The 27,053-nt window shown below is 49.7% G+C and overlaps 1 protein-coding gene across 1 annotated transcript; it reads left to right on the top strand.

Moving 5' to 3' along the window:
• Positions 1-214: 214 nt before the first annotated feature.
• Positions 215-26,815, top strand: DCTD (dCMP deaminase). The gene is made up of 6 exons (XM_042934229.1): positions 215-275; positions 1,745-1,859; positions 2,245-2,380; positions 22,364-22,480; positions 23,759-23,855; positions 25,415-26,815. The coding sequence occupies exons 2-6, from the start codon at positions 1,752-1,754 to the stop codon at positions 25,491-25,493; spliced, it is 537 nt and encodes a 178-aa protein (XP_042790163.1). The 5' UTR covers positions 215-275; positions 1,745-1,751; the 3' UTR covers positions 25,494-26,815.
• The last annotated feature ends 238 nt before the right edge of the window (positions 26,816-27,053 follow it).

Below are 27,053 nucleotides of genomic sequence, written 5' to 3'. Positions count from 1 at the left end.
CGGGGTCCCGAAGGTCGCACGGCCAGACCGTGGGCCGGGACAGGGAAGCGGAGGCGATCCCGCCGTGGAGCACCCCGCCAGGTGCGCGCCCGCCAGGCCCCCTCCCCGGAGCGCGTGACCGCCCGGCCGCTGTCACCTTCCGGCCCCGCGGCGGCCCCGCCTCTTCTCCCGACTTCCTTTCCCGGGGCGCGCGGCTGGGCGGTGGCGGCGGCGGCGGCGGCGGTGGCCTGCGTTCGCGGACCCGGAGCGGAGGACCGGCGGGGGCAGCCCTGCGAGTACGCGGCCTGCGCGCCACGCGGCGCGGCCTGGGCGCGGGGGTGGGGGACTCGCGGCCGGGGCTCGGGGCGGGGAGCCCTGAGGTTATCCCGGCTCCCGGGTGAACCTCATGCGGGTGCGGGCCGGGAGGGCTCGACAGCTTTCTCCTTCCAGGAAACCGAGGGAGGGTGGTACTGGGAGGCCGAGACTGGCAGTCACTTCCTGCGCCCACATGGCGAGGGGGTGGGGGGCGCCTGCTTTCCGTCCGGGAACGGAATCTGGGAGTGGTGGTGCGCGGGGGAGCGGGAGTTCCTCCCCGCCCTGGAGTGGCGTCCCTCGTGTTTCCGCAGCTGGGTGCCGGGGCTCCAGTGAGCGTCACAGCCGACCCGGGGCAAGCGCCCGGGGCTACTACGTCCCCGTCCTTCGCCTCTGCTGCCCCTCCCACCTCCTGTTAGGCTGGCACCGATCTGGTACCCACCCTGCAGCGATTATGGATGCTGACCCTTAAGGCCGGCGGTAAACCGGCGCGGTCCAGCATCGCTCGGTGTCGAGAGGGTTTACAGCCTTCTCGGAATTTGGGCGACATCATCGGGATAATCATGGTTCCCAGTCTTAGGCACTGCCGCGCCGCCCCGCCCAGATACGGGGAAATTCCCCGCTTCCTTCAGCCCAGACGCCTAGGCTTGCTCGAGACTTCTCAGTTCTTGAGTTGCCCTCCTTCCTTGCCCTGTTTGGTCTCCCTTGAAAGCACCCCACCCCTTACTGGAAGTTTTAGGCCCCCTGTTGGAGGCCTGTTGGAGAACAGCTTGTGCCTGGCCCGGATTGAGTAGAGCCCCTGTTACCAAAACTTTGCCTTAGTCATAGGGCTCGACACTTGTCAGTTTCTCCTCATTTGATTCGGTACTCAGGGTTGATAACTTCTGTTTCAGCTGGGGAAACCAAGGGGAAAGAAAAGGGACGAATTAATCCGGTTAATATCAGAGCTGGGATTTGACAGGCATGGAAAATAATCCTATGTGATTTAGGATAAGTTCTCTTGTGTGTCTGTAACATGGGATGTTACTACCTTTGCTAGAATGAGGCGTGAGTAAGATGACGTGTCTGACTTTCACAGTGTTTGAAATATATTAGATGATCAATAAATGTTCTCCTTTCTCCCTCCCATTCTCTTGTGCTGGCTCTGTTTCATCGGGAGAGAGAACAAGTTGTGGGGCAGACGTTTGTACTAAGTGGAAAACAATCCTATGAGAAAGCAGTGACTAGGTGTAATATTTGGGAATGTGAAACTAGGCATGAATCCAAACTTCCCAAACAGTAACCTAATTTATTTTTTTCCTAAGGCCCGACACTGTCTGCGGTCCCATGATCCGTGATTTCTGATTGTAACTGAAACTGTCTAACTTTGCAGACCCAAAGTTTAAATGTGGTTGCGCTGAACTGGAAAGCAGATTTGCCAAAATGCTCTTCTCAACTGTTGTTTTCCGTGTAGATCCAGCATGAGTGAAGCTCCCTGCAGGAAACGTGATGACTACCTGGAATGGCCTGAGTATTTCATGGCAGTGGCCTTCTTATCGGCACAGAGAAGCAAAGATCCAAATTCGCAGGTAAGTGAGTGTTCTGGGAGAATGTTTGGACCCTCACAGGCGCAGAGATCCCTGCAAATCGAACACATTACGAAAGGAAAAGACTCCACGGATGCCTGTCGCCAGAAAGGCAGAGGAAGTCTGTCTTCTGTGCTGCCTCCCTGTGTGCGTTCATGTTTCACATTCCATCATTCACTGCCTCTTGCGCCCGCCCTGGGGTTAGGGGGTGCTTCCTTGGGCTTATGGGAGCTGCCAGGGAAAGCGAGCAAGGAGATAGAGAGAGCTCTTACCACACTGCCAGAAGCCGCATGCTTGCTTTGGAGCTCTGCAAGCTTGTGGTTTCATTTACTGCCCGTCCAGGGGCCGACGGGCCACTTGACCAGTGTTTGGACACGTTTCCCTGTAGGTCGGAGCCTGCATCGTGAACGCAGAGAACAAGATTGTCGGCATCGGGTATAATGGGATGCCAAATGGGTGCAGCGATGACGTGTTGCCTTGGAGAAGGACGGCAGAGAGAAAGCTGGATACCAAGTACCCTTACGGTAAGGCCTGCTTTGTGTTTCCTTCTGTTTGGTGCCATAGCCTTGGTGGTGCTCAGCTAAGATAGTTGGTCAGAAAGTATCATCTCTTTTCAGTCATCAGCAGCTGGACGGAAGAAGAATCCTGTTGAACCACCTCCGTTTCCTGCCCCCGACCCTTACGTTCCAAAGAGTCAGTGAATGGGGGCCTGTTAGTGGTCTGTACACGGCCTGGCCCTGAGGTCCGGGGATCTGTTGTCTGTGGCCGGCCTGGTATGTTTCGCCGGCAGCCCGCCAGGCTGGGCGACACCCGAGCGTGGATGGTGGGCTTCTGCAGAGGGCCACAGCCCCCCGGGAGAGGTAGCTGAGGGATGTGCACGCTGGCCCTGCCCATGCTTTCCTGGCTGCTTGGAAGCAAAGCCACCTAACCAAGGTCTGGCGAGGGCTTTGCTCTGAGGAGAAGCAGGCTTCGTTCAGCCCCTCTGCCTGTGGAGGAAATCTCAAGTTCGTCTCTGGGAAGTAGGAAATGACTGTGACTGTGTTTCATCAGGAAATGGATGATGCCGTCTCTTCGTCCTGTTCTGGGGGCTTTGTATTCCCAGGGTGGACCACAAGCCAGACGCGTGGAACCACATGGCCTGGCCAGCTCTGGTTTTCATCTTTCAATTAGGGAAGGGTGCTTCTTGTAATTTGTTGCGTATCTGAGCCCCAAGGAGAACCACTTTCGAGATTGGGGGGGCGGGGGCGGGAACAGGCCACAGCCTCACTTGCTTTTCCTTTCATTCCCCGGACACCCAATGCTGTAAGAGAGGCGAATCGGGCTGCGAACGCTGGTTGCTGATTTTTCGTAATATGAGGACCTGTGTTTATGTCTGGAAGGGAACCCACCACCTCGGTTGGGAGGAAAGTAGACTCAGGCCATTCAAATGGGAAAGCTCGTGCCTGTAGGAAACCCGCGACAAGGAATAATGTAAGACCTTTCTGCTTTGTTGATTTGTCCATAGTAGGCTGTCCTCTGGGGTTTTCTCATGAAGAATTCTAAGTCTACATTAGCCTCATTTATATATTTTTACGAATATTCCTGGACCTTAATCAACGTTAAATAAGCCCCCTGAGTTTCTTTTTAAATTGCTTCAGGGCAACTGTTCTGTTTTCCAAAGAAAAAGGAAGAATGTGACTGGAGGTGGGGAAGGGACAGAGGAATGAGGGTAGGGTGGGGGTGGGGGGCTGCAAAGCAGTCAGGGTTTTCCAGGAATGAAACACAGTTGAGTGTTTCAGTCTGTCCTTCTCACTCCAGCCTGGAGGAGAGGAGGGTCCCGGACCCAGGAAGGTAGTAAACCTGTTTTCTCAGCCTTAGTTCTGTAGCTGAGTGGAGCTCTAGTGAAAAGATAAATGTGCTAACGTATTTGAGACACTTTTTGTTATTCTGATTTTGGTTCTGTAAGCTTTCAAGGGTAAGAGAGAAGGGAAGTGATCAGCTGTTTGTCGGTAACACGTGACGGTAATTTTTCAGAGTACGGTTCAACGTCCCACGTAAAAACCGCAAAACTGTGGGGCGCTGGGGTGGCTCAGTCGGTTAAGCGTCTGACTTCGGCTCAGGTCATGATCTCACAGTCTGTGGGTTCGAGCCCCGCGTCGGGTTCTGTGCTGACACCTCAGAGCCTGGAGCTGCTTTGGATGCTGTGTCTCCGTCTCTCTCTGCCCCTTCCCCGCTCACACTCTGTCTCTCATTCTCAAAAAAATGAATAAAGAAAAACATTTAAAAAAACTGCAAAAGTGAAAAAGGTCTGTGTTCAAGGTCTGCGCTGAAACATGACAAGCACAGTGACTATGTCACCCGGTCCACACAGTGAAGCCTCGGTCCTCCTGCCGGATGGGGGAATTCTTTTTTAAATTTTTTTTTTTTAACGTTTATTTATTTTTGAGACACAGAGAGACAGAGCATGAACGGGGGAGGGTCAGAGAGAGAGGGAGACACAGAATCCGAAGCAGGCTCCAGGCTCTGAGCGGTCAGCACAGAGCCCGACGCGGGGCTCGAACCCACGGACCGCGAGATCATGACCTGAGCCGAAGTCGGACGCTTAACCGACTGAGCCACCCAGGCGCCCCAGAATGGGGGAATTCTTAGGTGTCAGTCTGTCGCAGGGAGGTGGCTTGTAGAAAGGTGGGTAGGCGTACGCGGGTCCTGCTTGGTTCCTGAGCTGCTCTCCCTCAGGACCTGTGCCTTCTTGAGTCCCTGTGAGCCCCGGCAGATTTGTGGCAGTGACCCAGAAGCCCAAAGCTTTGCCTACGTTTGCAGCCCCTCACTTCCCAGTGGTCAGAAACCTCTCAAGTAAGCGATTGTATTTGTTCTTAGACGCTCGCTGCCTTTTGTCTAACTTGGAGACCGTACCTTTCAGAGCTCCTTTCTAGAAGGAATGAAAAAAAAAATCTACATAGGGATTTGTCCAACTTCACTGATTTTTTTTTTTTTTTGTAATTTGTATTGAATAGTTGCTGAATTTCAGGGCGGAGGTCGTCTGTCTGTCTGCATTATTTTTTTTTACTACCCATATGATACCTCTAGGTTTTCAAAGCTCTTTGCCCTTGTTTCTCAATTATTCATTTGACACGTGGTTATGCGAGGATGTAGACAGTTTCCTTTCACAAGAGTAGGCTTGTAATTTGATGTACCATAAAAGTCGTAGAAGGTATTAAATGGTTTTTAAAAGGCATTTAGTGTTACTACCATCATAATACATGGAAAGATGGGCTTTAAGTCTAAATAGTGATGGCTGGCTATGAACTGTATGCTCAGACTTGTTTTTTTTTCAAGAGGTTTCAGGCCTCAGAGAAATACATGTTTGGATAGCCTTGGATGTAACAGAAACGTTTGGTGATAATTGACCAAAACACAAGTTCTTTTTTTTTTCCTTCCGTTTTAAGACTTCAATTAATTTTGAAATTGACAATGTCTGGAATTAGTAGGCTTAACCCTTTCTTTCCTCACCACTATTAATAGTGGCTGACCTGCTCTCTGAGATAGATTATGTGCTAATCCCTGTTAAGGAGCTTTAGAGATCATCCAGAGTTCTAGACCAGTGATTTCCTAATTCTTTTCAATATATGAGGACCCTCTTTTACATGTCAACAGAACTTCCAGGACCCCTGTATAATGCTAGTTAAACTATCCCTATCTTTCTTTGTTACCGAGGCATATTTGACGCATAACGTTATAGTAGAGTTCAGGTGCACGATACAATGATTTGTTGATAATTGTGTGCACGGCTGAGCAATTCCCACAATAAGTCCCGTTAACATCCATCGCCTTACGTCGTTACAGAAAATTTGTGTGTGCGATGAGAACTTTTAAGATCTTTCTAGCAACCTTCAAATATGAAGCACACTGTTACTGTAGTCACCATGCTATACATTACATTCTCCAGGGCTTGCTTATTTTATAATTGGAAGTTTGTACCTTTTGACCACGCCCCCTTCACCTGTTTCATCCAGTCCTACCTTTGGCAACCACCAATCTGTTCTCTGCATCGGTGAGCTTTTTTTTTTTTTTTTTTTTTTTTAAGATTCCACACATAAGTGAGATCATTAACGTCTTTTGGGTAAGAAAATCCACGGATAACAAAAGCTACTCGATACCAGTAACGCTTTGCCTTACTCTGTACTTTATTAAACAGCGTTTGTGTGCGTTTGGAAAAAGCGTATGTGTGTGCTACGTGTGATGTTTCTGCTGTCTGTGGAACATACTTGGACCCTTTGCAGAAGCTGGGGGGTGCTTCGGACGCCTGTGCCCACAGAGTCCAAGCCTAATGTCTTGTGTGGATTGGAAAAGAAAGGCCCAGAAATGTAAATCACCTCTGTAATGCCACACAGACAGGGAGACATCCTGAGGTCAATGCTCTTTGCTGCCCAGCTGTCTCTTCTGTGGGGCCCAGGAATTCAGCTCTTCTGAAATGTTGCTTCGGTCAGAACACAGCGGATCACCCGTTCTCTCCTTTTCACTATGCACTTGAGTGCGCAGAGGCTTAGGCGAGTAACTCCGCGGAGGTCAGGAGCTCAGGTGGTGGCAGCCTGCGCTTAGCATGAGGCAGAAGGTACATGGTTTGCTTTAACATTTCTCCGAAGGGGAGCTTGGGTTGACCGAGAACGTATACAACTTAATTGTCCTTATTAATTCTGGAAGTTTAGAAGCCATTAGTCTCGATTGACCCTTTGTGGAAAGGAGGGAAGCGCAGAATGCTTGTAACAGAGAAGGACGGAGCGTTTTCCGGGCTGTGTCTCCGGAGAGGCATTTTTAAGGGGCGTTCTTGTTCTTCCAACCTCGGGATCAAAACGTCGCGAAACTATTTGATTATAATGTAGTGTTAATATGGAAAATGAAGACTCCCCCTGCCACGGAAACTGCTTTTATCTCATTCTTTTCCTGAAAAATCCAAAAGGTAGTGTGATGTCAGTAACATTAAGCGGCAGGAAGAAGTCGGCGTGAAAAGTGACACCTTTTCGCACGAGTGACAATTAAAAAAACCGGGAAGCAGCAGATTTATCTAATTTAACCATATAAAAAAGCTTTGGAAGATTTTTATTTTTAGGACGGGGTGGTTGCTAAACCTAGGATGAAGTATTCAGCTGACATTTTTAGTTCCTTTCTCTTTGTGAAATTCATTAGAACCAAGCACGTTTGATCAAAATACTAATTTTATAAAATGGAGGTAAAATGACCCATGGTAATGCAGATAGCACACTTTCCTTGGGATTTCATAGTGGATTTTGACGACAGTTTACAGACCAGAGAGGTGGAGTGGAATCAACATCTTTCATCCTTGAGAGCCGTTGTTAAAAACTTCCCGTTTGGGGGGCGCCCGGGTGGCTCAGTTGGTTGAGTGTCGACTCCTGGTCTCGGCTCAGGTCGTGCTTTCATGGTTCGTGAGATTGAGCCCCACATCGGGCTCTGTGTTGACGGTGCAGAGCCTACTTGGGATTCTCTGTCTCTCTCTCTCTCTGCCCCTTCCCCGCTTGCTCACTCTGGGTTTCTCTCTCTCAAAATAAATAAATAAACAGTTCAAAGAAAAACCAGGCTTCCCATTTTCAATAGTAGTTCCAGTGCTCATCCAGCTCGCCTGTGTTTTACTGTTATGTCGTTTCCTGTTGGTAAGGGATGTGCGGGTAAGATGGCCTCTCTGCCTGGCCGCCTCTTCTGTCCCAATCGATCGAGAAGCCAGGATCGCTCTGCCTGCCGCATCCCACTTGCTCATCATGGAGGCGACCATGGTTCCGATGTGCCCAGAGTGGGTGGTGGCCACACTCGAGATGCATCAGGCAGAAATGGAGACGTGGGGCTCCTTCCAGGGTCCGTTCATATTTCCGTAGGAAAACTCAGAAGAGGATCTCGTGCTGGGGAGGAGTTAATTAAAGGCGTTGTTCAGCACGGCAACTTTGATCGGTTTTGCCAGTGCATGGTGGAGCTTCTTTAAATTTTATATTTAAATTTAGTCTTTACTTTTCAGGTTTAGCATATTGTTAAGCATGCAGGGATGTCATTTCAGTGATTACTTAGCCATTTACCTTACCCCCTTGAACACTGACATTTTCCTGACTGCCACGCGTGTGATGTATTTCTTCGGCATCCGAAAGGTTAGTCCTGAGAAACTAATTTATCAAGAAGTTAGGCGGCTGATCCTTCTTAAGCTGTGACTTCCTCAAAACTTGTAAGAGCTTCTTCGTAATTAAGATCAAATTTGTTCCTTCAGCCGGCTGAAATTGAACGCCCTCCGGTTTTGTTAGGCAGATCCGTGGGTTTGATGAGTTGCTGTTTCTTTTCCTACAGAATTCTAATTTCACGTCGCGGCTTTCCACCGCCCCTCCCTTGCTCGGCCTTTTCGCAGCCGTGGCCCTGACCGTGGGCCCCGGGGGGACCTTTTGTACCAAATAACGAATAGTCAACGGGAAACCTTTGAGCGACTGTACCCCAGAAAGAAATAAAGTAGATTATTTTTATGAATCAAGGGGCCAACTCAGGTTTCATTGTGTGATGCTTGAGACAAATCGTAGAAATATAACGGCCTATGTCAGAGGCTCCCCCTGGAAGTTAATCAGCTTGATGGAAGCGTATTTCACGTTCAGGTGTAGCTGTTTATAAATGGTCTTAAGAATAAATCATGATTTTGGGGGGTTAGTTTATTAGATTTTTATCTATGTATTTTATTTATTTATTTTTTAAAGTAATCTCTACGCCCAATGTGGGGCTCCCGCTCACGACTCCTAGATCGAGTTGTGTGGTCCACCAACTGAGCCAGCCGGGAGCCCATTTATCTGCGTGTTTTAATCTATAGATTCAGGGCTAATTGTTTTTGAAGAGCTAGAGATTACTATTTCACTAGGAATATCTACAAAGCATGTATAGATAGGAACAGGTTAAGTCCTGAGAAGCATATGCAAGAAAAGCTAAAATGCTCATCTCTGGGCATCCGACCTTCTCATAAAAATACACGGCATTTGTCTTTCGTTTTACAAAGAACCAGTTTACCTCATGGAAATTTGTATGCAAACCTTAAATAATCCAAGGGTAGTGATTTCCAAGTTAACGAACGGGAAGTGGGCTGAAGTTTGATCTTTGCACCGTCTCTCAAAATAAACGGTTTGTCGGGAAATTTAACAGTACCAATAAAATTTCAGGGTCACCTTCAATCTGTTTTAGATTTTTACGTATGTGAGCACATTAATTGAGTGCAAGTGGATATTCCTGTTTTTTGCTGTTTTTAATTTTCTTTTAATGTTTATTTATTTTTGAGAGAGCAACGAGCACGAATGGCGGGGTGGGGGGAACCGAGAGAGAGGGAGACACAGAATCTGATGCTCAACCGACTGAGCCACCCAGGCGCACCCCCCCCCCCCCGCCGTTATTCCTCGTGATAAATATAACTTTTTCAAATTTTTTAATTCCGATAAGTCTTTGTCTAGAACTTTGGGCCACCACGCAGTGGGGTTCCAGGGGGGACCTGACAATGATGAGCTGCCTTAGTCTTTATTCTCTTGATCTGTTCTTTATCTGTTTTGCTGATTTGGGCTGATCTTCTCTGAAATCGGTCTGAATTACTAAGGTTTTATTTTATTTTGAATTTTTTTCATCAAGAATCTCTCCTTCCTACACCCTGTTGATACGGGTACCAAAATGGAATATGTGTATATTGTTTGTCCTGGAAATATGCGGTGAAACCTGGTTCCTAGAGATTTTTTGCGGATATTTGTATCGCTTTTTACATTTACTTCATAGGACTTTTGTTTTATATTTAGATGAGATTATATACGTCTTTACAATTTTTTTTTAATGTTTATTTTTGAGAGAGAGAGACAGCAGGGGAGGGGCAGAGAGAGAGGGAGGCACAGAATCCGAAGCAGGCTCCAGGCTCCGAGCTGCCAGCACAGGGCCCGACGCGGGGCTCAAACCCATGAATGGTGAGGTCCTGACCTGAGCTGAAGTTGGATGCTTAACCGACTGAGCCACCCAGGCGCCCCAGTTATATTTGTCTTTAATATACATGTTAGCTGAGAAAGTCCCCACAGTGCTTAAAGCAGCGGTTGTCACATTCAAGGGGAAGGATCCTGGACAGGGCTTCTGGAACTTAGGTTCTAGGTGTGGTATGTTTATACCCAGTGATTGTGGGGATGTTACTATATTACTTGCTGTTTATTTCTCAGTATCTTTATGAAACAAATGATCACTGAGGACCCCTTCAGTGCTAGAATTCTGAGGAAAAATTCAACAATACAGCTTGGATCACATTGGATTAGAGTGCCATTTCTCTGCTCACGGGGTCCCAGGGGGTTCTGAAGCCATACTGGGGGAAACCTGCAGATTTGTAAAACGCTGCTGGTGGCCATGACATGGAGAGAGTATACATCATGTGTGGGGACAAATCAATAAGGAGAGAAACAGGTTTTATTCACTCTCTCCCTCCAGCGATTGGAAATCTGCTGCAGTCCTAAGAGGAATCGACATGGGACAAGACAGGACGCACAAGCAGGAGGGGGCAGTCGAAGAGTATAGGTTACCCCACAAACCTGGAGATTCAAAGACATTGGACGAAGAAAGGTTGGAAGATAAGCAGTGAAGAAAAGGACCCCACATCGAAGTGCAGGAAAATAGATGAGGAGAGGAGGCAGGTACAGAACTGTGTGAGAGAAGAGGTTAGTCTTAGACCAGATGGAAGGGAAGGACTTCAGAAGTCCTTCTGTGAGTCTGTGCGACCACGTTTACTGAAACGTGGGTGCTTGCCTGGCATCGGGAAAGCCCGTGATAAATGCAGAGTCTTGGTGAGAGCAAGGCAGTGGAGACGGGAGGGCGCACACACTCTCCCCTCAGCTCGCGCTCTGGAGGGTCGTCCCGGCCACTTAGCGGAGGTGTGAATTTTGTCTCTGTGCTTCTTCCAAATGATAGATGCCACAGTAAATTTAAAATATTGAATATGATAACTGAGCATGAATTTTTTAATTCTGCAATTAAAAGACTTTGTTCAGAATGCCATTAATTTTGGGTTTAGGTGGAAAAGGGAAGCAGAATCTCTCACTGTCCTTCTTCCTTATGCGAGCGAGTTACAACTTTCTAGCAACTGAAATAAATACTAAGGAATCATCCATTCTTCTATTGGTTTGAGTTGTCTGTTGGTGACGGGGGAGTTCTCAAGTCACTTGTTTCCGTCTTAAAAATCATGACTATATTTTATTTATTTTTCTAAACATCTATTTTTTTTTTTTTTTTTTAATTTTTTTTTTTCAACGTTTATTTTATTTTTGGGACAGAGAGAGACAGAGCATGAACGGGGGAGGGACAGAGAGAGAGGGAGACACAGAATCGGAAACAGGCTCCAGGCTCCGAGCCATCAGCCCAGAGCCCGACGCGGGGCTCGAACTCACGGACCGTGAGATCGTGACCTGGCTGAAGTCAGACGCTTAACCGACTGCGCCACCCAGGCGCCCCTATAAACATCTATTTTTGATAGAGAGTGCACGAGCAGGGAAGGGGCAGAAAGAGAGGGGGACAGAGGATCTGTGCTGACAGCAGCGAGCTCCATGTGGGGCTCGAACCCACAAACTGTGAGATCATGAACCTGAGACGAAGTCGGACGCTCAGTCGACCGAGCCACCCAGGCGCCCAAAAGTCACGACTATATTTTATATCACAGTACATTTTTCGGAGGACGTTGACCCGTGGCCCGGCATCCTCTCCGCACATGCCATGCCAGCACCCCGCGCTAGCAAATAAAAACGTTGCCAGGTCTGTTTTCAAGGACTTGGCAGACTAACAGTGATGGAGGTAGACGTTAATGAAATAAACAGATGCTGTTGTTTATTCCTTTCTGAGGAAGTGACCTTTAGGCTGAGAGCTGAAGGATTCGATGGGTTCCCGGAGGTCAGGGTTGGCTGGTCGGTGTTTGGGGCTGGGAAGGACATTCGCTGCGAGAGGGCAGGAGGGCGCTTGGAACTTTCTGTGGGAGGGAAAGAATTTGGGCCACACGGAGTACAGAGGCGAGGTTGGGGGCCGGCAGGGGGCGGAAGTAAGGAGTTTGGACTTACAAGATGAAGCTGGTGTGGGGGGGACCTGTGGGTGGTCCGGGGGATAGGAGACGGAGAGGAATGGAGGCAGCATCGAGAGGGCTGGGTGACACGGGGCTCAGAGAGGGAGTCTGACTCCCCCGGGCAGTCCTAGCCTGAGTGCCTAGGTTTGGGGGAAGCTTTGGTCCCTGAAGTTTGAGGTGTCTGTGAGACCTCCCAGTAGAAGTGTCAGTTGGGGGTGTGAGTGGGGACAGAGGTCTCGGTCTGAGACGTCAGTGTGGGCATGTGTGGCATTCGGGTGACACTGTGCCATGGAAATGCGCGAGCGCACGTAGGGAGCGTGTGCAGAGGCAGGACCCGGGGCTGGTCTCAGAACTGCAACACTAAGAGGGTGGGTGGAGGAGGGGGGGAAGGAGCCTGCTCGCAGGGATCGCTCGGAGCCCCCGCTAAGGAGGAGGGAGCTGTGCCTTGAAGACTAACAAACGTCCTCGGGGGTCAGCGACACACAGGTCTTATTGGAGAGAGCAGTGCTGACGGAGTGGTGGGGATGGGAGGTGACAGCCCGTTGAAGGAAGAAAAGCAGGCAAGGAAAGCAGGTATGGAGAGGGGGTTGGGATGGTTGTTAAGAAAGCAGGCTGTTTGGGACGCCTGCGTGGCTCAGTGGTCAGTTAAGCATCCGACTCTTGGTTTCAGCTCAGGTCATGATCTCACGGTTCGTGGGATCGAGCCCCGTGTCGGGCTCCGCTCTGTCAGTGCAGGATTCTCTCTCTCCATCTCTCTCTGCCCCTCCTTGCCTCTCTCTCTCTCACAATAAATAAATAAGAACATAAAAAAAAGACGTTAGAGTGGCAGCCGCATGAGAGATGGGGCCAAGAGAAGGGTTTCTACGAGGGGAGGGCCTGGGTCTTGTTAGTTCTTGCAGCACGGACGTGGGCTGGTTCAGCAGAGAGAGATTGCGGGCACACTGATGAGCGATAGAAGAGGGACACCGAGCGGGGCAGCTGACAGAGGTCCGTGGGTGGCAGGTGGCAGTGTGATCAGCCCCAGCTCCGTGAAGGATGCGGCAAGGTTATCAGCCGCAAGGAGGGAGGAGAGGGGTGAGCGGGTTCGGGCTTGGACGCTGCGGGGAGAGGGAAAAGAATGCGGTGCGGAGCGCAGAGTAGGGAAAGTAGGGCAGGGTCTCCAGCTCGCGTCTCATCTCAGAAGCCTGAGTCAGGTCGGCTAAGCCCCATTTTCTGCACGCCGAAACAGCATCAGTGAGTTGCCTGAGGCGGGCCTTGTAGAGCTGGAATTAATTAGAACACACGCATCCTGACTCCTATTCCAGTGCTCATTGCTCAGTCCCAGTTTACCCTTTGAAAGCCATTAATGCAAGAGGGAGGCTTTGGATCTTTGTGGCGCATATTTGCATTACAAAGCTGTCAAGCAGCGATTAGCGTTCTGTTCCTATTCATGTTTCTTCAGTAGCTTTTAGGCCTCAAACATGTATTTCGCGTGAACGGCAGGAAGGGAGCTGGCCTGGCTTACCCATCGATGGACTGCAGCATTTCCACACCCTCCTCCCTCTGACCCGATTGTGTGCCCTTAGCACATGGGGAAGCGATGTAATTAGAGTTCTGGGGGCTTTATTGTCAATAATGGAAACACCACAGTCAGAACTCTCTTTAGCCCTAAGCACTACCATTGGGGCTAAGTGGCTCCCCTGGGTGCCATGAGTTGCTGCCAGCAGCCTTGGCGAGAGGCAGCGAGGACGGAGGCAGGGGATGGGGATCAGAGTAGGAGAGACCGGGAGGGAGGAACGTCCGTTCTCCGTCTCCGAGCTGAGCAGCCCGGGGACGGAGAGGTTCTGTGCTGTGCTCTTCACGGACGTTCGTCCTTGTGATGCCGGGTCTTTTGCTGTCCATTTCACAGGCCGGCAGGCTGAGGCTCCACAAGAGGTGTAGGGACCTAGAACGAGCAGGTGGGGGAGGCAGTGTGTGAGGAGTGGCCGAGGGGACGTGCAGGGAGGAGGCAAGGGGACGGCAGAGGCGGGCCCTCTGCCGATGGCTCCAAGAACCGGGTGCCTCGGGTCCAGCCCCAGGACGTGTGCCGGCGGGGATGGGTGTGAACGCGGCTCTAGGACCGGGACGCCGGACGCCCAAGGACTTGGCCGCCTTCTAAGTGAGTGACTGACGTCCGTCCGTCTTCCCAGACCTGGCCAGAATTCCTTTCCTCTGGCCGAGACCGCCTCTGGGCACGGGCCTAGCAGGACAGACTCGGGACGTTTTCCAGGCTCGCGGTTGTCGCTGTTACCTGCCCTTTTCCCACCCTCAGACTTCACGCTGGAATAATGAACGTCTCTCTGCTCGAATCGTGTGTCCCTCAAAGCCAGAAGGTTGTGAGGCCCCGTTCCACTGCGCGGCGGGGGAGGGGGGTGCAGGGGGCAGTGGTGTTTGCGTCTAAGCACACGGAGTGGAACGGCTGGGGCGTGGTCAGGTGAGGCACGCGGGCTGTCACCTGTCACCCATCACCTGTCACCTCCGCTCCGGAAGACCCTCCTCCGGGCACCTGACGCCCACGCATCTTCATCACTGGGGACCAGCCAGGGTTGAGGCCGTCCGTCCTCAGGAAACAAGCCCAGTTCTGCCTCTGGGGCACATGGCTTCACTTGCAGCGCTCTTTTTCGTTCCCAAAGCTTTTCCCTGCCGCTCTCCTCACGTGGGTCTTGTTGTAACCCTGGGAGACAGGGAGGAGGCCACTGTTCCTCCTGTTTGTCCTTGAGCGACGCCGGGACTGGAACACCCGTGTAGGCCAGTCCCAGGGTTTAGACCCACTCTGTTCTGAAACGCCATTCGTAACCCAGCTACTTTTCCCCACGGAAGCACCGTTCCCCGCAGATTCAGTTCCCCGTCTAGCGACCAGCCCGCAGGTTTAACCCCTCGTTTCCCGGCCGTTCCCACCACTTGACCTCTTCGGTGCGCCTTCCCTGGCGCCTGCAGCCTTTTGCTGGGTGCTCGGGTATGTGTCTTGGGTGTCCCCCGCCGGGCCGGGCCTGAGCTCCGCCGGGGCCGGGGCCGGGTGCCCTGCCCTGTGGGTGCCCTGCCCGCGACCAGAACTCATCGCGACACGCATACACCACATGGCTTCAGTTTAAAACTGCTCCCTCCCGGTACAAAGGGAGGCTCTGTCGGCTGGGGTGGCCACGCTCTGGCTGAGAGGCTGAAGAGCGAGCTGGGCTTCGGAATTCGCCAGAAAGTGGCAGATGGAAGGTTGTGGGCCAGCGGTGGGTGGGCCTGGGTGGTTGGGGCTGGCTTCAGGCACTGATGAACTGGCTTCTAACTCGCTTCTCCCTCTTCCTCACCCCACCTCTGCCCCCAGTCCGTCGGACACTCTCGTACTGAGTCCGGTTGCTACTTTTCAGGTGTGGAAACTTGACGGAGGGGAGATAAGGTAGAGAGTTGACCTTGCCTGGGCACGAAATTCTCGGGATGCTCGCTTTGGATCTTGGGGTAGCTGTAATAGTGAGCATTTGATAACGTTCGGGGGCGATATTGTAGGGGTGGGGGGGTGCTTAAATGTAGAGGCTACTCTGTTGTTAAATTATTGATGTGAAGGATGGGTCCTTTAGAGGCTGGCAGTGATGTATGAGGCCCTGTCAGGGTATCTTTCAATAATTAAGAAATAAGTAGTTGAAATTCCATTTTAGCTCCAGAAGCCCCAGTTCCCTAAATGGATCTGTTAGAGGAGGATGTACATGCCGCACCCCTCGGTGGACTTTTCAAAGCTGTGGGGCTTCAAGCACAGGGAAGAGGGCGCCTGAGCCCCGACAGAGAGATGTGCCGGGGTTCAGTGACTCTGATAGCTATAGGACCCCTGAAATAAAACCCCTTAGACCGTCATTTCAAGAAAGGATTTAAAGAAAATTTTTTTTTAATGTTTACTCATTCCTGAGAGAGAGACAGAGCATGAATCGGGGAGGCGCAGAGAGAGAGGGAGACACAGAATCCGAAGCAGGCTCCAGGCTCCGAGCTGTCCACATAGAGCCCGACGCGGGGCTCGAACCCACGAACGGTGAAATGACCGAAGTCGGACGCTTAACCGACCGGGCCACCTGGGTGCCCCAAGAAATAACGACAGCTTCATCATCAGGATGGAAATGGAATGTCTTGTAAAAATTAACATTGAGTTATTTTTTAAAACGCATAGGTCAGCTTTGAACTCGGGTGCCCCATTTCATGTCAATGATTTTTTTTTTTGATGTTTATTATTTAATTTTGAGAGCGTGCTAGCGGGGGAGGTGCAGAGAACGGGGGACAGAGGATCCGAAGCGGGCCCTGTGCTGACAGCAGCGAGCCCGATGTGGGGCTTAAACTCACGAACTGCAAGATCATGACCTGAGCCAAGGTCGGACGCTCAGCCCCAGTGCCCCTATGTCAATTATTAATTGCAGGGTGAAGCCTGCCACCTTTTCAGCCTGGAAGGCCACGTGCAGATGCGTCTTGGCACTTGAGTCCTGACCCTGTGTCCTGGCAGTGAGCGAACTGCCCCATGCTCGTCGTGTGGGTGGCCGCCTCGCCCGAGCGCCCTCCCAGTCGGGTGGGAGGCGGACCCGCCCCCCACCCCGCTCCCCAGAGACTTTCTGAGGCTCGTGCAGTGCATGCTGGAGAGCGTCAGCGGAAGGCACCGCGGGGACCTGCCGAGGGGCAGCAGGTGTTCCCGGTGTGAACCTCCGACCCGCCCCTACTGGAGCCCACGTTCTAGGTCAGCCTTGCCCTCATGCCAGCCTGCCCCACGTTCTAGGTCAGCCTTGGCCGCACGCCAACCTGCCCCACGTTCTAGGTCAGCCTTGCCAGAGTGCCCCTCAGGCCCGACCAAGTCATCTGCTTCAACCTGGACCACTGACAACAAGGAGTTTTAACCAACCTGGAGACTTTCTTCAGCAGGAAGAGAACCTTGGTTTTCCCGACTCCCACCTCTGTCCAGCCCAGCCTTTCCCCTCTCACCCTGGTAGCACACGGAGAGCAGCTGAGGCCAGGGCCACGCTAGTGCTGCTAAACTGTTTGTGCAGCAGTTAGCCTTTGGTTAGTGTTATTTGTGGGGTTTTTTTTTTAAACTTATTTAAGTAACCTTAATAATACTGCCATCTAAAACAGATATTGTCTTAGTCTCACATGAGATGAAAGTCAAGTCTATAAAATGGTGAGTCACATCGAGCCAGGATAGAATATATCCTGTTAATTTGTCAAACTTCTAGAGAACCGCCTACATGAGACAGTGAGGATTAATCAAGCCCTAGGAAGAGGGAATTTGAAAAATACAGTTTTCTAATTATACAATCTCTTCTCAGTGGTCCAAGGTTAATGCAGTTCTGAATTCTGACAGTTAGTAATAGAAAAGAAAAAAAAAAAAAGACCACAGCATATGAATTGTCTTATAATTACCTGAAATAGAGGTTCTCTTTCTGGCAATCAAGAACTTTATAAGCATTAATCTGATATTTTCCAGCAGTTGATTCTTTTCCTTTTCAACAATGTTGAGAATAATTGAAAGGTTGTGTGTCATCCTCTGTGCTTATGAAATATACTTGTACTTGGAGATTTCTTCTGCTTATAACTGAGTCAGAGATGAGTAATTCTAGGTAGATAGTTGGAAAATTTGTCCTTTTTTTTTTTTTTTTTTTTTTTGGACAATTGAGCTATAATACCTCCTAGGGCCTGTGTATGTTTGGGATACTTGGTCCTATTCCTGCTATAAGTATAAAAACTACGTTCATCTCAAGGTCACGAACAGAACCTCTCCCGGTTGGTTGGTTTTTGCTCTTACCTCTCTGCAGCTCTTGACGTAGTTCTTCCCGGGCAACACAATAAAAATGCTGGCACTGGGAAAAGATCGATTTATTCTTTCATTTATTGCTGTCAGATATCTGTGGAGTGTTTTATCATAGTGAGAAGAGTTACGGAGAAGCCTCAGAACACCTGAGGCAAAGGCCCGAGAGAAGGTGGGTTGGAAATGCAGATTCTAGGGTATTACCGATAGATCCGCCCTCTGAGAATCTATAAATGCATGGATTCTTAGTGACCACAGGAAAAAAAAATCCAAGAGCAGGACCGGACCTTGGGAAAGGCCCCAAAAGACAAGAGAAAGAAAAGGACCCACAGAAACATAAGAGACTCCACAGGGCCTGGTGCGCACCCGAGAGGGTTTCGAGTGGAGAGCTGGCCGTAAGCATGGGCCTGGCGAGCAGGCCCATCCGGAGATGGCAACCAGAGGGAGACTGCATTTTGGTGAAGATAAGGCCGTCCAGGGGCGTATGTGGGAGCTGGCTCTTCCCCAGCTCATCTGAGCGCTCTATCTTCCCAACTGTCTGTCTGTCGGGAGCTTGAAATTGGCCACGTGGGAGTATTCACACCCGCAAAATCAGCAGATTCTATAAATCAGGGCCTTTCCCCCTCCCACCCCCCCCCCCCCCCGCCAATGATTGTAAATGTTACTAACATATTACAGAGGTCAACAGGTTTCCATAGTTACATACTTTTTACATGGCAACCCAGCACACATAGCTCACACCTGAAATACACACACACACACACACACACACACACACACACACACACCTGAAACAGTTTTTGGGAACAGCACTTAACCTCTGTCATGTGGACACATTCAGATCTCTTCTGCTTTCAAACATTTCACTAAAAAGAGGGATGAAAAAGCTGTTTGTAACTCAGTAAACTTATTTCTTGACCTACAGTTTGAAAAGGATTGACTTAGTGAAAACTCGAGCTTATGTTCATTACTGGGTGAAGAGACGATTATTTTATTTATTATTATTTATTTTGAAAGAGAGAGTGCACACGAGAGCAGGGGAAGGGCAGAGAAGGGGGGGAACAGGGGATCCGAAGCGGGCTCTGTGCTGATAGCAGAGAGCACGATGTGGGTCTTGAACTCACAAACCACGAGATCATGACCTGAGCCGCAGTCGGATGCCTGACCGACTGAGCCACCCAGCCACCCCAAGAGATGATAATTTTAAAAATGAATTAGCCTAGCGCTTGTAGACAGGACAGTTTCATCTCGAAAGGCAAATGCTGAGAAGATGGCTCGGTCAGAGTGGAGACCGAGGCCACGGTTGTAACGGAGAGACGCGGCGCGGGGACGAGGCCGTTGGGCCTCAGGAGCGGGGCCTCGTGATTTGCCATCGAGAGCCTGTCTTGGAGAAGAACCAGCTGTTCTAGTGGATGGAAGGAGGAAACTGGACACGAGCAAATAGCTAAAAATTAGATTACCTGGTGTTGCAAAACTCGCTTTTATTTAGTTCCTCGGCAGTTCACTTTCTCAGCGTCGCTTCCTCCTGCCAGCCAAAGGCACGCACATGCCTCGGTGAGGGTCACACAGCTTCAAGGGGCAGCTGGGCCTTGACCCTGGTGCTGACTGCAAAGCTCCCGCTTCCTCCAGCCCTGCCTGGGAGGTGGAGAGTAGAGGGAAGGTTCTCAGCCTGCAGTCGGGCTGGCCAGAGCCCTGGGGCCAGCCCTTCACAGGCCAGCCTGCTCTTTGTGGCCCGAGGCAGATTTGGGGGTCACCTGGCATTTGGTGGTGAAAGGAGTCCTCAGACCCCACTCTGACCGGCCCACCGTAAGCGAATCCGATGGACAGTCACGTGAGTCTGCCCGTTCCTCAGTGAGGACGCGGTGGGGGCCCGAGGCCTGACCAGATGGTGCCTTGTCGATGGGTCGGTCTTGCAGGGAAACGCAGGGCGCTTTTGGACGGGAGGCCAAGCGTCAGAGCCGCAGAGGTCGTGTGGAGCGCGGACCTCAGAGGCCAGTGCCAGGCCAGAAACGTCTCAGACCTCAGGATCAGACAGACAGACAGACAGACAGACGTGAGGAGTTTGCAAATCCCCGGGCAGGGTTGGGCTGGGGTTTCCCTCCTCAGCCTGGGAACTGGTGTTCATCAGATAGGTTTGGCCTGGCCAGGGGTTCTGGGGGGAAGGCTGGAGGGGGCATTTGTCAGGACCGAAGTTGAGGGGGCACAGGGATGAGCGAGAGAAGTCAAGTGTGGATGGAACACTGGAGCTTTGCGTTCGTCTCGTCCAGTTTTGGATCCGCGGGTTTGGGGACTTGGAATGGTCCCTTTTGGAGGGCCTCCTGAGTGTCGTAGTGCCCAGTAGACCTCACATCTCTCCAACAGACAAGATTTTGTAGCTGAGAGAAAGGAAGTCTGTTTGTGACCCCGTGTATTCTTTCTGTAGACCACCCTTTATACGGGGATGTCGGATGCCGCCCCCGAGAACCTGTTTCTATGGTAATTTTCATTAATGAATCCAGACCACACGATGTTAAATTTTGTCCCCAAACCTTCTCAGATGAATTAGAGGAAGACAGTTGGAGTCACTGTGACCATTTTTAGAGATTCCAACGAAAGCAATAGAATAGTGTTTCCTAACAGACTCGGAAACTCTGTAGTTCTGAATATTAATACCAGCACCATCAAAAAATATTTATTAGATGGGAAAGCATAGTTTTGATATTTGAATTTAAGAGGACCTCCTGCATTTCCCAATGTCACCGTCAATAATTGGAATCTGCATTTCCTCCTTTATTCACTCAATAAATATTTAACACCCATTATGTTCATGGCACCGCATTGGACTCTGGGGGAGTTGCAAAGAACCTAGAAGACTGGTCTCTGCCCTCGAGGGGGAAATAAAAGAAACAATTACATCTAATTGTTTTTTACAGGGAGCCGTTGTTAATCCCAGCCTGGGAACAACCCCGTCACACCAGGGATGTAAATGGGGGCCAAAAGGGGCCTCTCTGAGGCCAGTGTCCTCACAGCCACTGAGCCTGGGAGCCTTTCTTTTCTCTCTCGTGGCATCTCGGGGATGGTGGCCCAGGTCCCTCTGTGGCCGGCGGGAATTATTCTCCAATGGGCTGTGATCTGATTAAGCGCAGTTTATTTATTTATTTTTTTTTAGAATTTCTTACAATGCCCGGCAACTGTTCATTTCCACACATATGACCAAGACCCCCTCAGTCGTGGCATTCAGAGACTAAAAGGAGCCCTCCCAACGCTTCCTGAGAGGGCCCCAGGACAGGGGCACAGGCGGGCATCGCAATTCTACCGGTACCTGAAAAGCGGGCGGCCCCGGGGCGGAAGGTGGGCCAGGGGCTTTATCCTGGCTGAGCCAGAATAATTAATATGGCTGAGCCATATTAATACCGATTCAGGGACCGAGTGTGTCACAGCTAATATGGACAAGAGCCACGAGCTTAGGCTGCTCTTCATTTAAAGCTTCAGTACTCCCAGAAGAGGGTGTTAAATGTAGAAGGTTGGTGGGTTGGAGAAGGTGGGGGGCCCCCCATATTTATAATTCTGGCAGTTTTGTATGATTTGGACCACGGCCAGATTGTCGTTAATTTGTTCAACAGACACTTATTTTACCGCTTGTGTGCTTAGTGTGTGTTAAGTCCCTTTGGAGTTACCAGAGGATTCTGCAACGCAGTGTTTCGGAAACGTGTCTGCACATGAGAATCATGCGGGCGATTCTCTTAGAAATCCACATCCCAGGCAGGCCACACCCCAGACAAGTGCAGACGAGTTTGCAGATTATGATACAGTTTGAGCGACGCACCCAGAAACTTGAATAACGGCAGAAGAGGGCAAAGCGGCCACCTCACTGAGCGGGCAGGGGATTCTAAACAGAATCAGGGCTGGGAGTAGTGCTCCCTTGAGGAGAGGGCACCTTGAAGCTTAGGAGGTGGGAGCACCCGGCCAATGGCTGGGGAAGATGGGTGGGCTTCCAGGTGTGGGAGAGGAGAGGCGGTGCTCCTTTCACCCTTGAACTCAGGCCCATGTGGGGATCGCTGTGTGGGGATCGCTGCTGGAACGGGCCAGTGTGGCAAGAACTTGACGTTTCATTAAGTGGATGCATGTTTCCTTCTAAACGAAAAGCCGCTGGTTGTCTGCCGGCATTTTTCTTGTGTGTATGTGGGCCGAGATCCATGGGGTGAAGCGGATCCCTCGGGATAGAAATACTCAGCTTCACTTCCTGGTTCTCTTGCTCTTAAAATCGCACCCTGCCCTCTTAACGGCCACCGCGAATATCCTTGCATGGGAGTAGCAACGCACAAATGAGCCGTTTTATGCGCGCAGTTCCATACCCCAGGGTCTTGTGGAGCCATGAGCTGTTGCCGTGCTTAGGGTGGGTGGAGATACTTGACCTTGGCCCCTCCTGGCCGCGCCAGGTGCTTACAGACCCAGGGCTGCAGCCCCCCCTGAACGGTTTTACTGCTAAAAGCCAACCTGTTAGACCACGCGGCCCTCATTTGGTATTCTCAGTACTTTCCGTTTCTAATCACTTTTTTAAAAATCGAGTCTGTTCCATGCGTCTTCTTCAGAGGGGCGAGTGGAATGCTCCGGCAGCGTTGGTACGTTCCTCGTGAGTTATGCTGTTTTTCTTTTCTTTCTCTTTCGAACCCGCAGTGTGCCACGCCGAGCTGAATGCCATCATGAACAAAAACTCGGCCGACGTGAAAGGCTGTACTATGTACGTTGCCTTGTTTCCCTGTAATGAATGTGCTAAGCTCATCATCCAGGCAGGTAGGAGCTGGGCCGGTTCCATTTGTCACATTTGCATTGCTGCCCGCTCATCGGCGGCTCATTGCGAAAGTGCTTGGTCTTAAATTGTTATTGTTTGGATCGAAATTAATTGCACTATCAACTTTGCAAGGTATTTCCTGTGTTTTGGTTTTGAACGGTGCCAGGTCTTCTAAGACTAATTGTATCCTCTGCGATTCTTAGCATGTTTTTAATTTAGTTTGCAACTTGAACTGCAAGCTGCTAACAAACCACACCGGCGTTGCATATAATTACCGTCAATTTACTGTTCTCTGACATATTGTGCATAGATTAGGGGGAGGGAGAGGAATGAACTTCTGTCAGAAGCAAGGTCAGCTGGGAGGCTGCATATGCAATTTTAATTTGTATTAATATATGGTAGATGTTTTAGGACCTAAACGTATCTTCGCATATAAATGTCATAAGACTCGAACGGTACTACTTGAAGTTTTCCTTACGCTACAGTTACCATAAATCTACACCATTGTATTCTGAATAGTTCACCTTTTTCATACTGTCACATCTAAGATTCAGCCACACTTTATCTCCATAAAGCTCTCAGCTTGAGATTTAAAGACTTATCATGTTAGCCAGATGTGTGGTTTAAAGGGGCTGTTCATCATGAGCCCGGGGGTCTCTGAGGAGAAGAGGTCTGGTGATATCAGACTCAGAGGCCGGCCCCTGTTAAAGAACGTCGTGGAGTTTTCCTCCGCCAGCGTGTACCCAGCTTCCTGTGGTCCCTTCAGGGGCTGGAGGAGGAGCGGGGTGGTTGTATCAGGTGCCCTCCCGTTAGCCCTGCCCTGCGGGACAGGAAAAGAAAACAAATCTGCTGTCCATGGAGCTGGCTGGAATTGGTCTGCAGAACCATTCTGGGAACCACGATGGCACTTGCCTCTGACTTTCGCCAACATGTCCACTCCCCTGCATCAGCCTCTTGAGCGGACAGAAGTTGTCTTGCGACTAAAGAGTATTTGCCCGCAGTAAAGAAACTTTGTTAATCGGATCAAGGCTCGACTACCTGACATGTTTTTACTTTGCATGTGTTAAAAAAAAAAAAATCTATAAAGACTGGAGGGCAGGTTAAAGGTAACATCGTCTGCCGTATTGGAAAGTGGCCAATACGTATTTCAGTAACTGGACACTGTAAGCACACTGGGAAAAGGTGATTAATGACAGACACGACAGGGCTCGGTATATGTCTGCGTTCTGTTGCCGTATCTATTTGTGCATATACTAATGGGGCTTCTTTCGGTGTCAAAGGTATCAAAGAAGTTATTTTCATATCTGATAAGTACCACGATAGCGATGAGACCACAGCCGCGAGGCTCCTGTTTGATATGGCTGGAGTGGCCTTCAGGTAAGCAGAAGGGCTTGGGGTAAAGGTCGTCGAAGGCCTACTGAAGAAACATTTGACCTCGTTGATGTTTCATTTCTACTTGTGATGCCTGACTTCCACACTTGGAAGCCTCGTTTTACGTGCGATAGGCCAAGGATCTCAACGTTATTTTAGGGGTAGTTTTTTTTTTTTTTTAATTTTTTTTTTTTTTAATGTTTATTTATTTTTGAGACAGAGAGAGACAGAGCATGAACGGGGGAGGGGCAGAGAGAGAGGGAGACACAGAATCGGAAGCAGGCTCCAGGCTCTGAGCCATCAGCCCAGAGCCCGACGCGGGGCTCGAACTCACGGACCGCGAGATCATGACCTGAGCCCAAGTCGGACGCTCAACCGACGAGCCGCCCAGGTGCCCCTAGGGGTAGATTTTTAAGAGCAGTGACAGAAGTATCTGAAGATGATCTGCGGAATGATCTTGCCCTTAAATATTAGTAGCTTTCTGGGGTTTGGACTAAAATTATTCTAGTAGGGAGAAAATTTAAACTCCACAAGTTTTACCATATTAACGTTAAACTTCTATAAAGTTTGCAAATGTAACAACTCCGGCATTGAAAATTTAGGATGCAAGTAACCCGCTAGGTTGAAACACCACGTAAAAATGCTTTTTACAACAACATTTTAAATGGAGATTTGAAGTTATTTCGACCTTTGTGCTTATCTTTGCTAGGCAAAGATTGGGAGGTATGTTTACTTGCAGGGAAGTTCTACCACCTTCGATTCATGGTAAGAAACTTCGTTTGAGACTGAAAGCTCTCAAAGCAATTCCTTTGCGGTATTTGTGGTCAGCAGTGGGGTGCTGTAATTAGTAACGTACTTCTGTTCATCACTAGGGATAGAGGTTAGATGTGATGGATCTCTTGAATTGCTTTGCCTTATGAGACTTTATATGCAGATTGTTTGCATAATAATGATAATTAGATATTCACTGTTTACTGGTTTTTAAAAGAATACAGTCAGTCCGCAAATATTGTCCTGTTAACTGTTTTAAGAAGGTACATCGATGAGTAAAAATATATAGCGGGTTTATTTTACTTCTGCATCTTTAAAATGTGACTTTAAAAATTACTCCACACTAAAGCTGGCTAGGTTTTTTGCTGTGTACAAGAGGCAAAGGAAAATTTGCTCTTTTTTTTTTTTTTTTTTGCTTTTGAGCGATTCCAGGTTGGCTGCAGAAATTTCCTAGGAAGGAAGATAAATCTGGTGGGAAAACTAGTGATCGTGTGTCATGTTGTGCAGCTAACTTGTTAGAAATCCTTTGACTCCCTGATAATTCATGAACTCAGCTGGCTGGAGAACACACAGACCGAGCCACCCCATGTGTTCCTTTTTTTGTCTTAGTCTTTTCTGGTTCGTGTCCCTCTCAGTAGGGTGCACTATAATTGGCTCCTATAGAGATAAGATATCAAGTGAATCCCGGGAAATTTTTTCCTCCCCACAGAAAATGTAGGTTAAGCCAAAGTAAACAAATTGCTTTAAACTACTCACTGGATAATATCTCTATATATTTTGTTTCTTATGTTTAGGAAATTCACACCAAAGTGCAGCAAGATTGTCATTGACTTTGATTCAATTAACAGCAGACCGAGCCAGAAGCTTCAGTGAGTTACATCTCATTAAATCTCCAAAAGATTGGGATTATCCTCTCCTAAGAAGCTGCTAATGCCTTTCATCCTGAAGTTACACATAACTTTTTAATGGTCAGTACAGCAAAAGTAGACATCTAAAGAATATAAAGCCTCAAATCTTCCTGTCTCTCTTGTCACGTGGAATCTGCATCTGTTTAAACTATTGATTTAGGGTTTAAAGTAAAGAAGCCTGTAGATGGCCTGTCGCATAGGGCAGGAGTGGCCTCCCACTCCGTGTCCTGGTTTGCTTAGGACGCTGGTGGCTCCCCTGCATTTCACAGCTGGTCCTCGCTGCTACAGGTGCCGGAAGGACAAATAAATAATTGTTGTCGTGTTCCTGGCAGGATGATCAGACACACTGACTTGAACATCTGGCCCCAATGAAGCAGAACATGTAGTGCCCTTGGAAAAAAAAAAGACAAAAATAGGACCCACATGACGGTAGCTAATGAGGAAGATTTGCTTCAGGGAGTTGAAACCCCCTCCACCCACCCAAAAACCCTAGGCAGGATAGCATATCTGTCCTGAGAAATGATGAGCACTCCTGAGCGGGGGACACTTCCTCTGCTTCTGCTGTCCTGCAGCCCACAGTGTAATGGCACATTCTTCTTGGGGGAGGTGGGGACCCCTGTTCTTGGTTCTTAATTTCAGTGTGCTCATCACGCAGAGCTCTTACATTAGCTTCTCTGAACAATGAGTTGTTCCTGGAGGAGACAGCCTGTCTCCACTCTTCGCCCCCGAGTCCGCGCCTGCTGGGGCATCAGGGTTGCGGGGACCGAGGTGGTGCGCGCACCAGCTTCCTCCATCGTGTGGGAAGAGTCGCTGCGCCTCCACGTGCCAACACGGTTCATGGCCAAGGCTGCTGTCCAACCGGGGAATAAATGAATTCCCACCCTGTAAGTGAGATGGGAGGAAATCCAGCCTGCCTCCCGTCGGTTTATAGTCCAGATCTGCTGGTAACGGGAGCTCCTCTGTGCTCCTGGCTCCTGGCCGCCGAGCCTCCAGCAGCACACCTCCCCAGTGTCTTCCCAGACTCGGGGGCGTGGCTGGCCTTGGGGGCGTGGCTGCCCTTGGGGGCGTGGCTGTGCGCCTTGTCTTTACGCTCCTTTAGATTTTATTAAACACACTTGGTAGCTTTGTTGAGAAAAATGGGTTCTTTATCCTGGAGATTATTACCGTTTTCAAGCGCTCTTGTGTTCTCATGAGTTTTTGTTGTCTCTGAGGTTTTGTACTCTGTATTCCAGGACGTCTTTGTAACTTGGCTCCTTACCAATATTATTAAAATCTTATTAAAATCCACCACACTGAATTATGTTCGTTTTTATAGTGTAATAGTGTCTTTAGCTCTCCGTTTCTGTCATTTCTGTGTTGTCTGTGAAACACACGGCATATGTTTTCATGCTCAGAGAGCAGTTGGAGGTAAGGGTGCTGTCCCCAGGGTGGATGGGCGACCCTTCCTTATGGACCAAGTTGAAGGTGTTAAGAAAGGCTCACTTGTCTATCTCTGTGCCCTTGTCTCACGCAGGCCATCCGATGG

The sequence above is a fragment of the Panthera leo genome, chromosome B1 (genome assembly GCF_018350215.1).
Source record: "Panthera leo isolate Ple1 chromosome B1, P.leo_Ple1_pat1.1, whole genome shotgun sequence".
NCBI classification, from domain to species: Eukaryota; Metazoa; Chordata; class Mammalia; order Carnivora; family Felidae; genus Panthera; species Panthera leo.
This window is presented reverse-complemented; position numbering and strand designations above follow the sequence as displayed.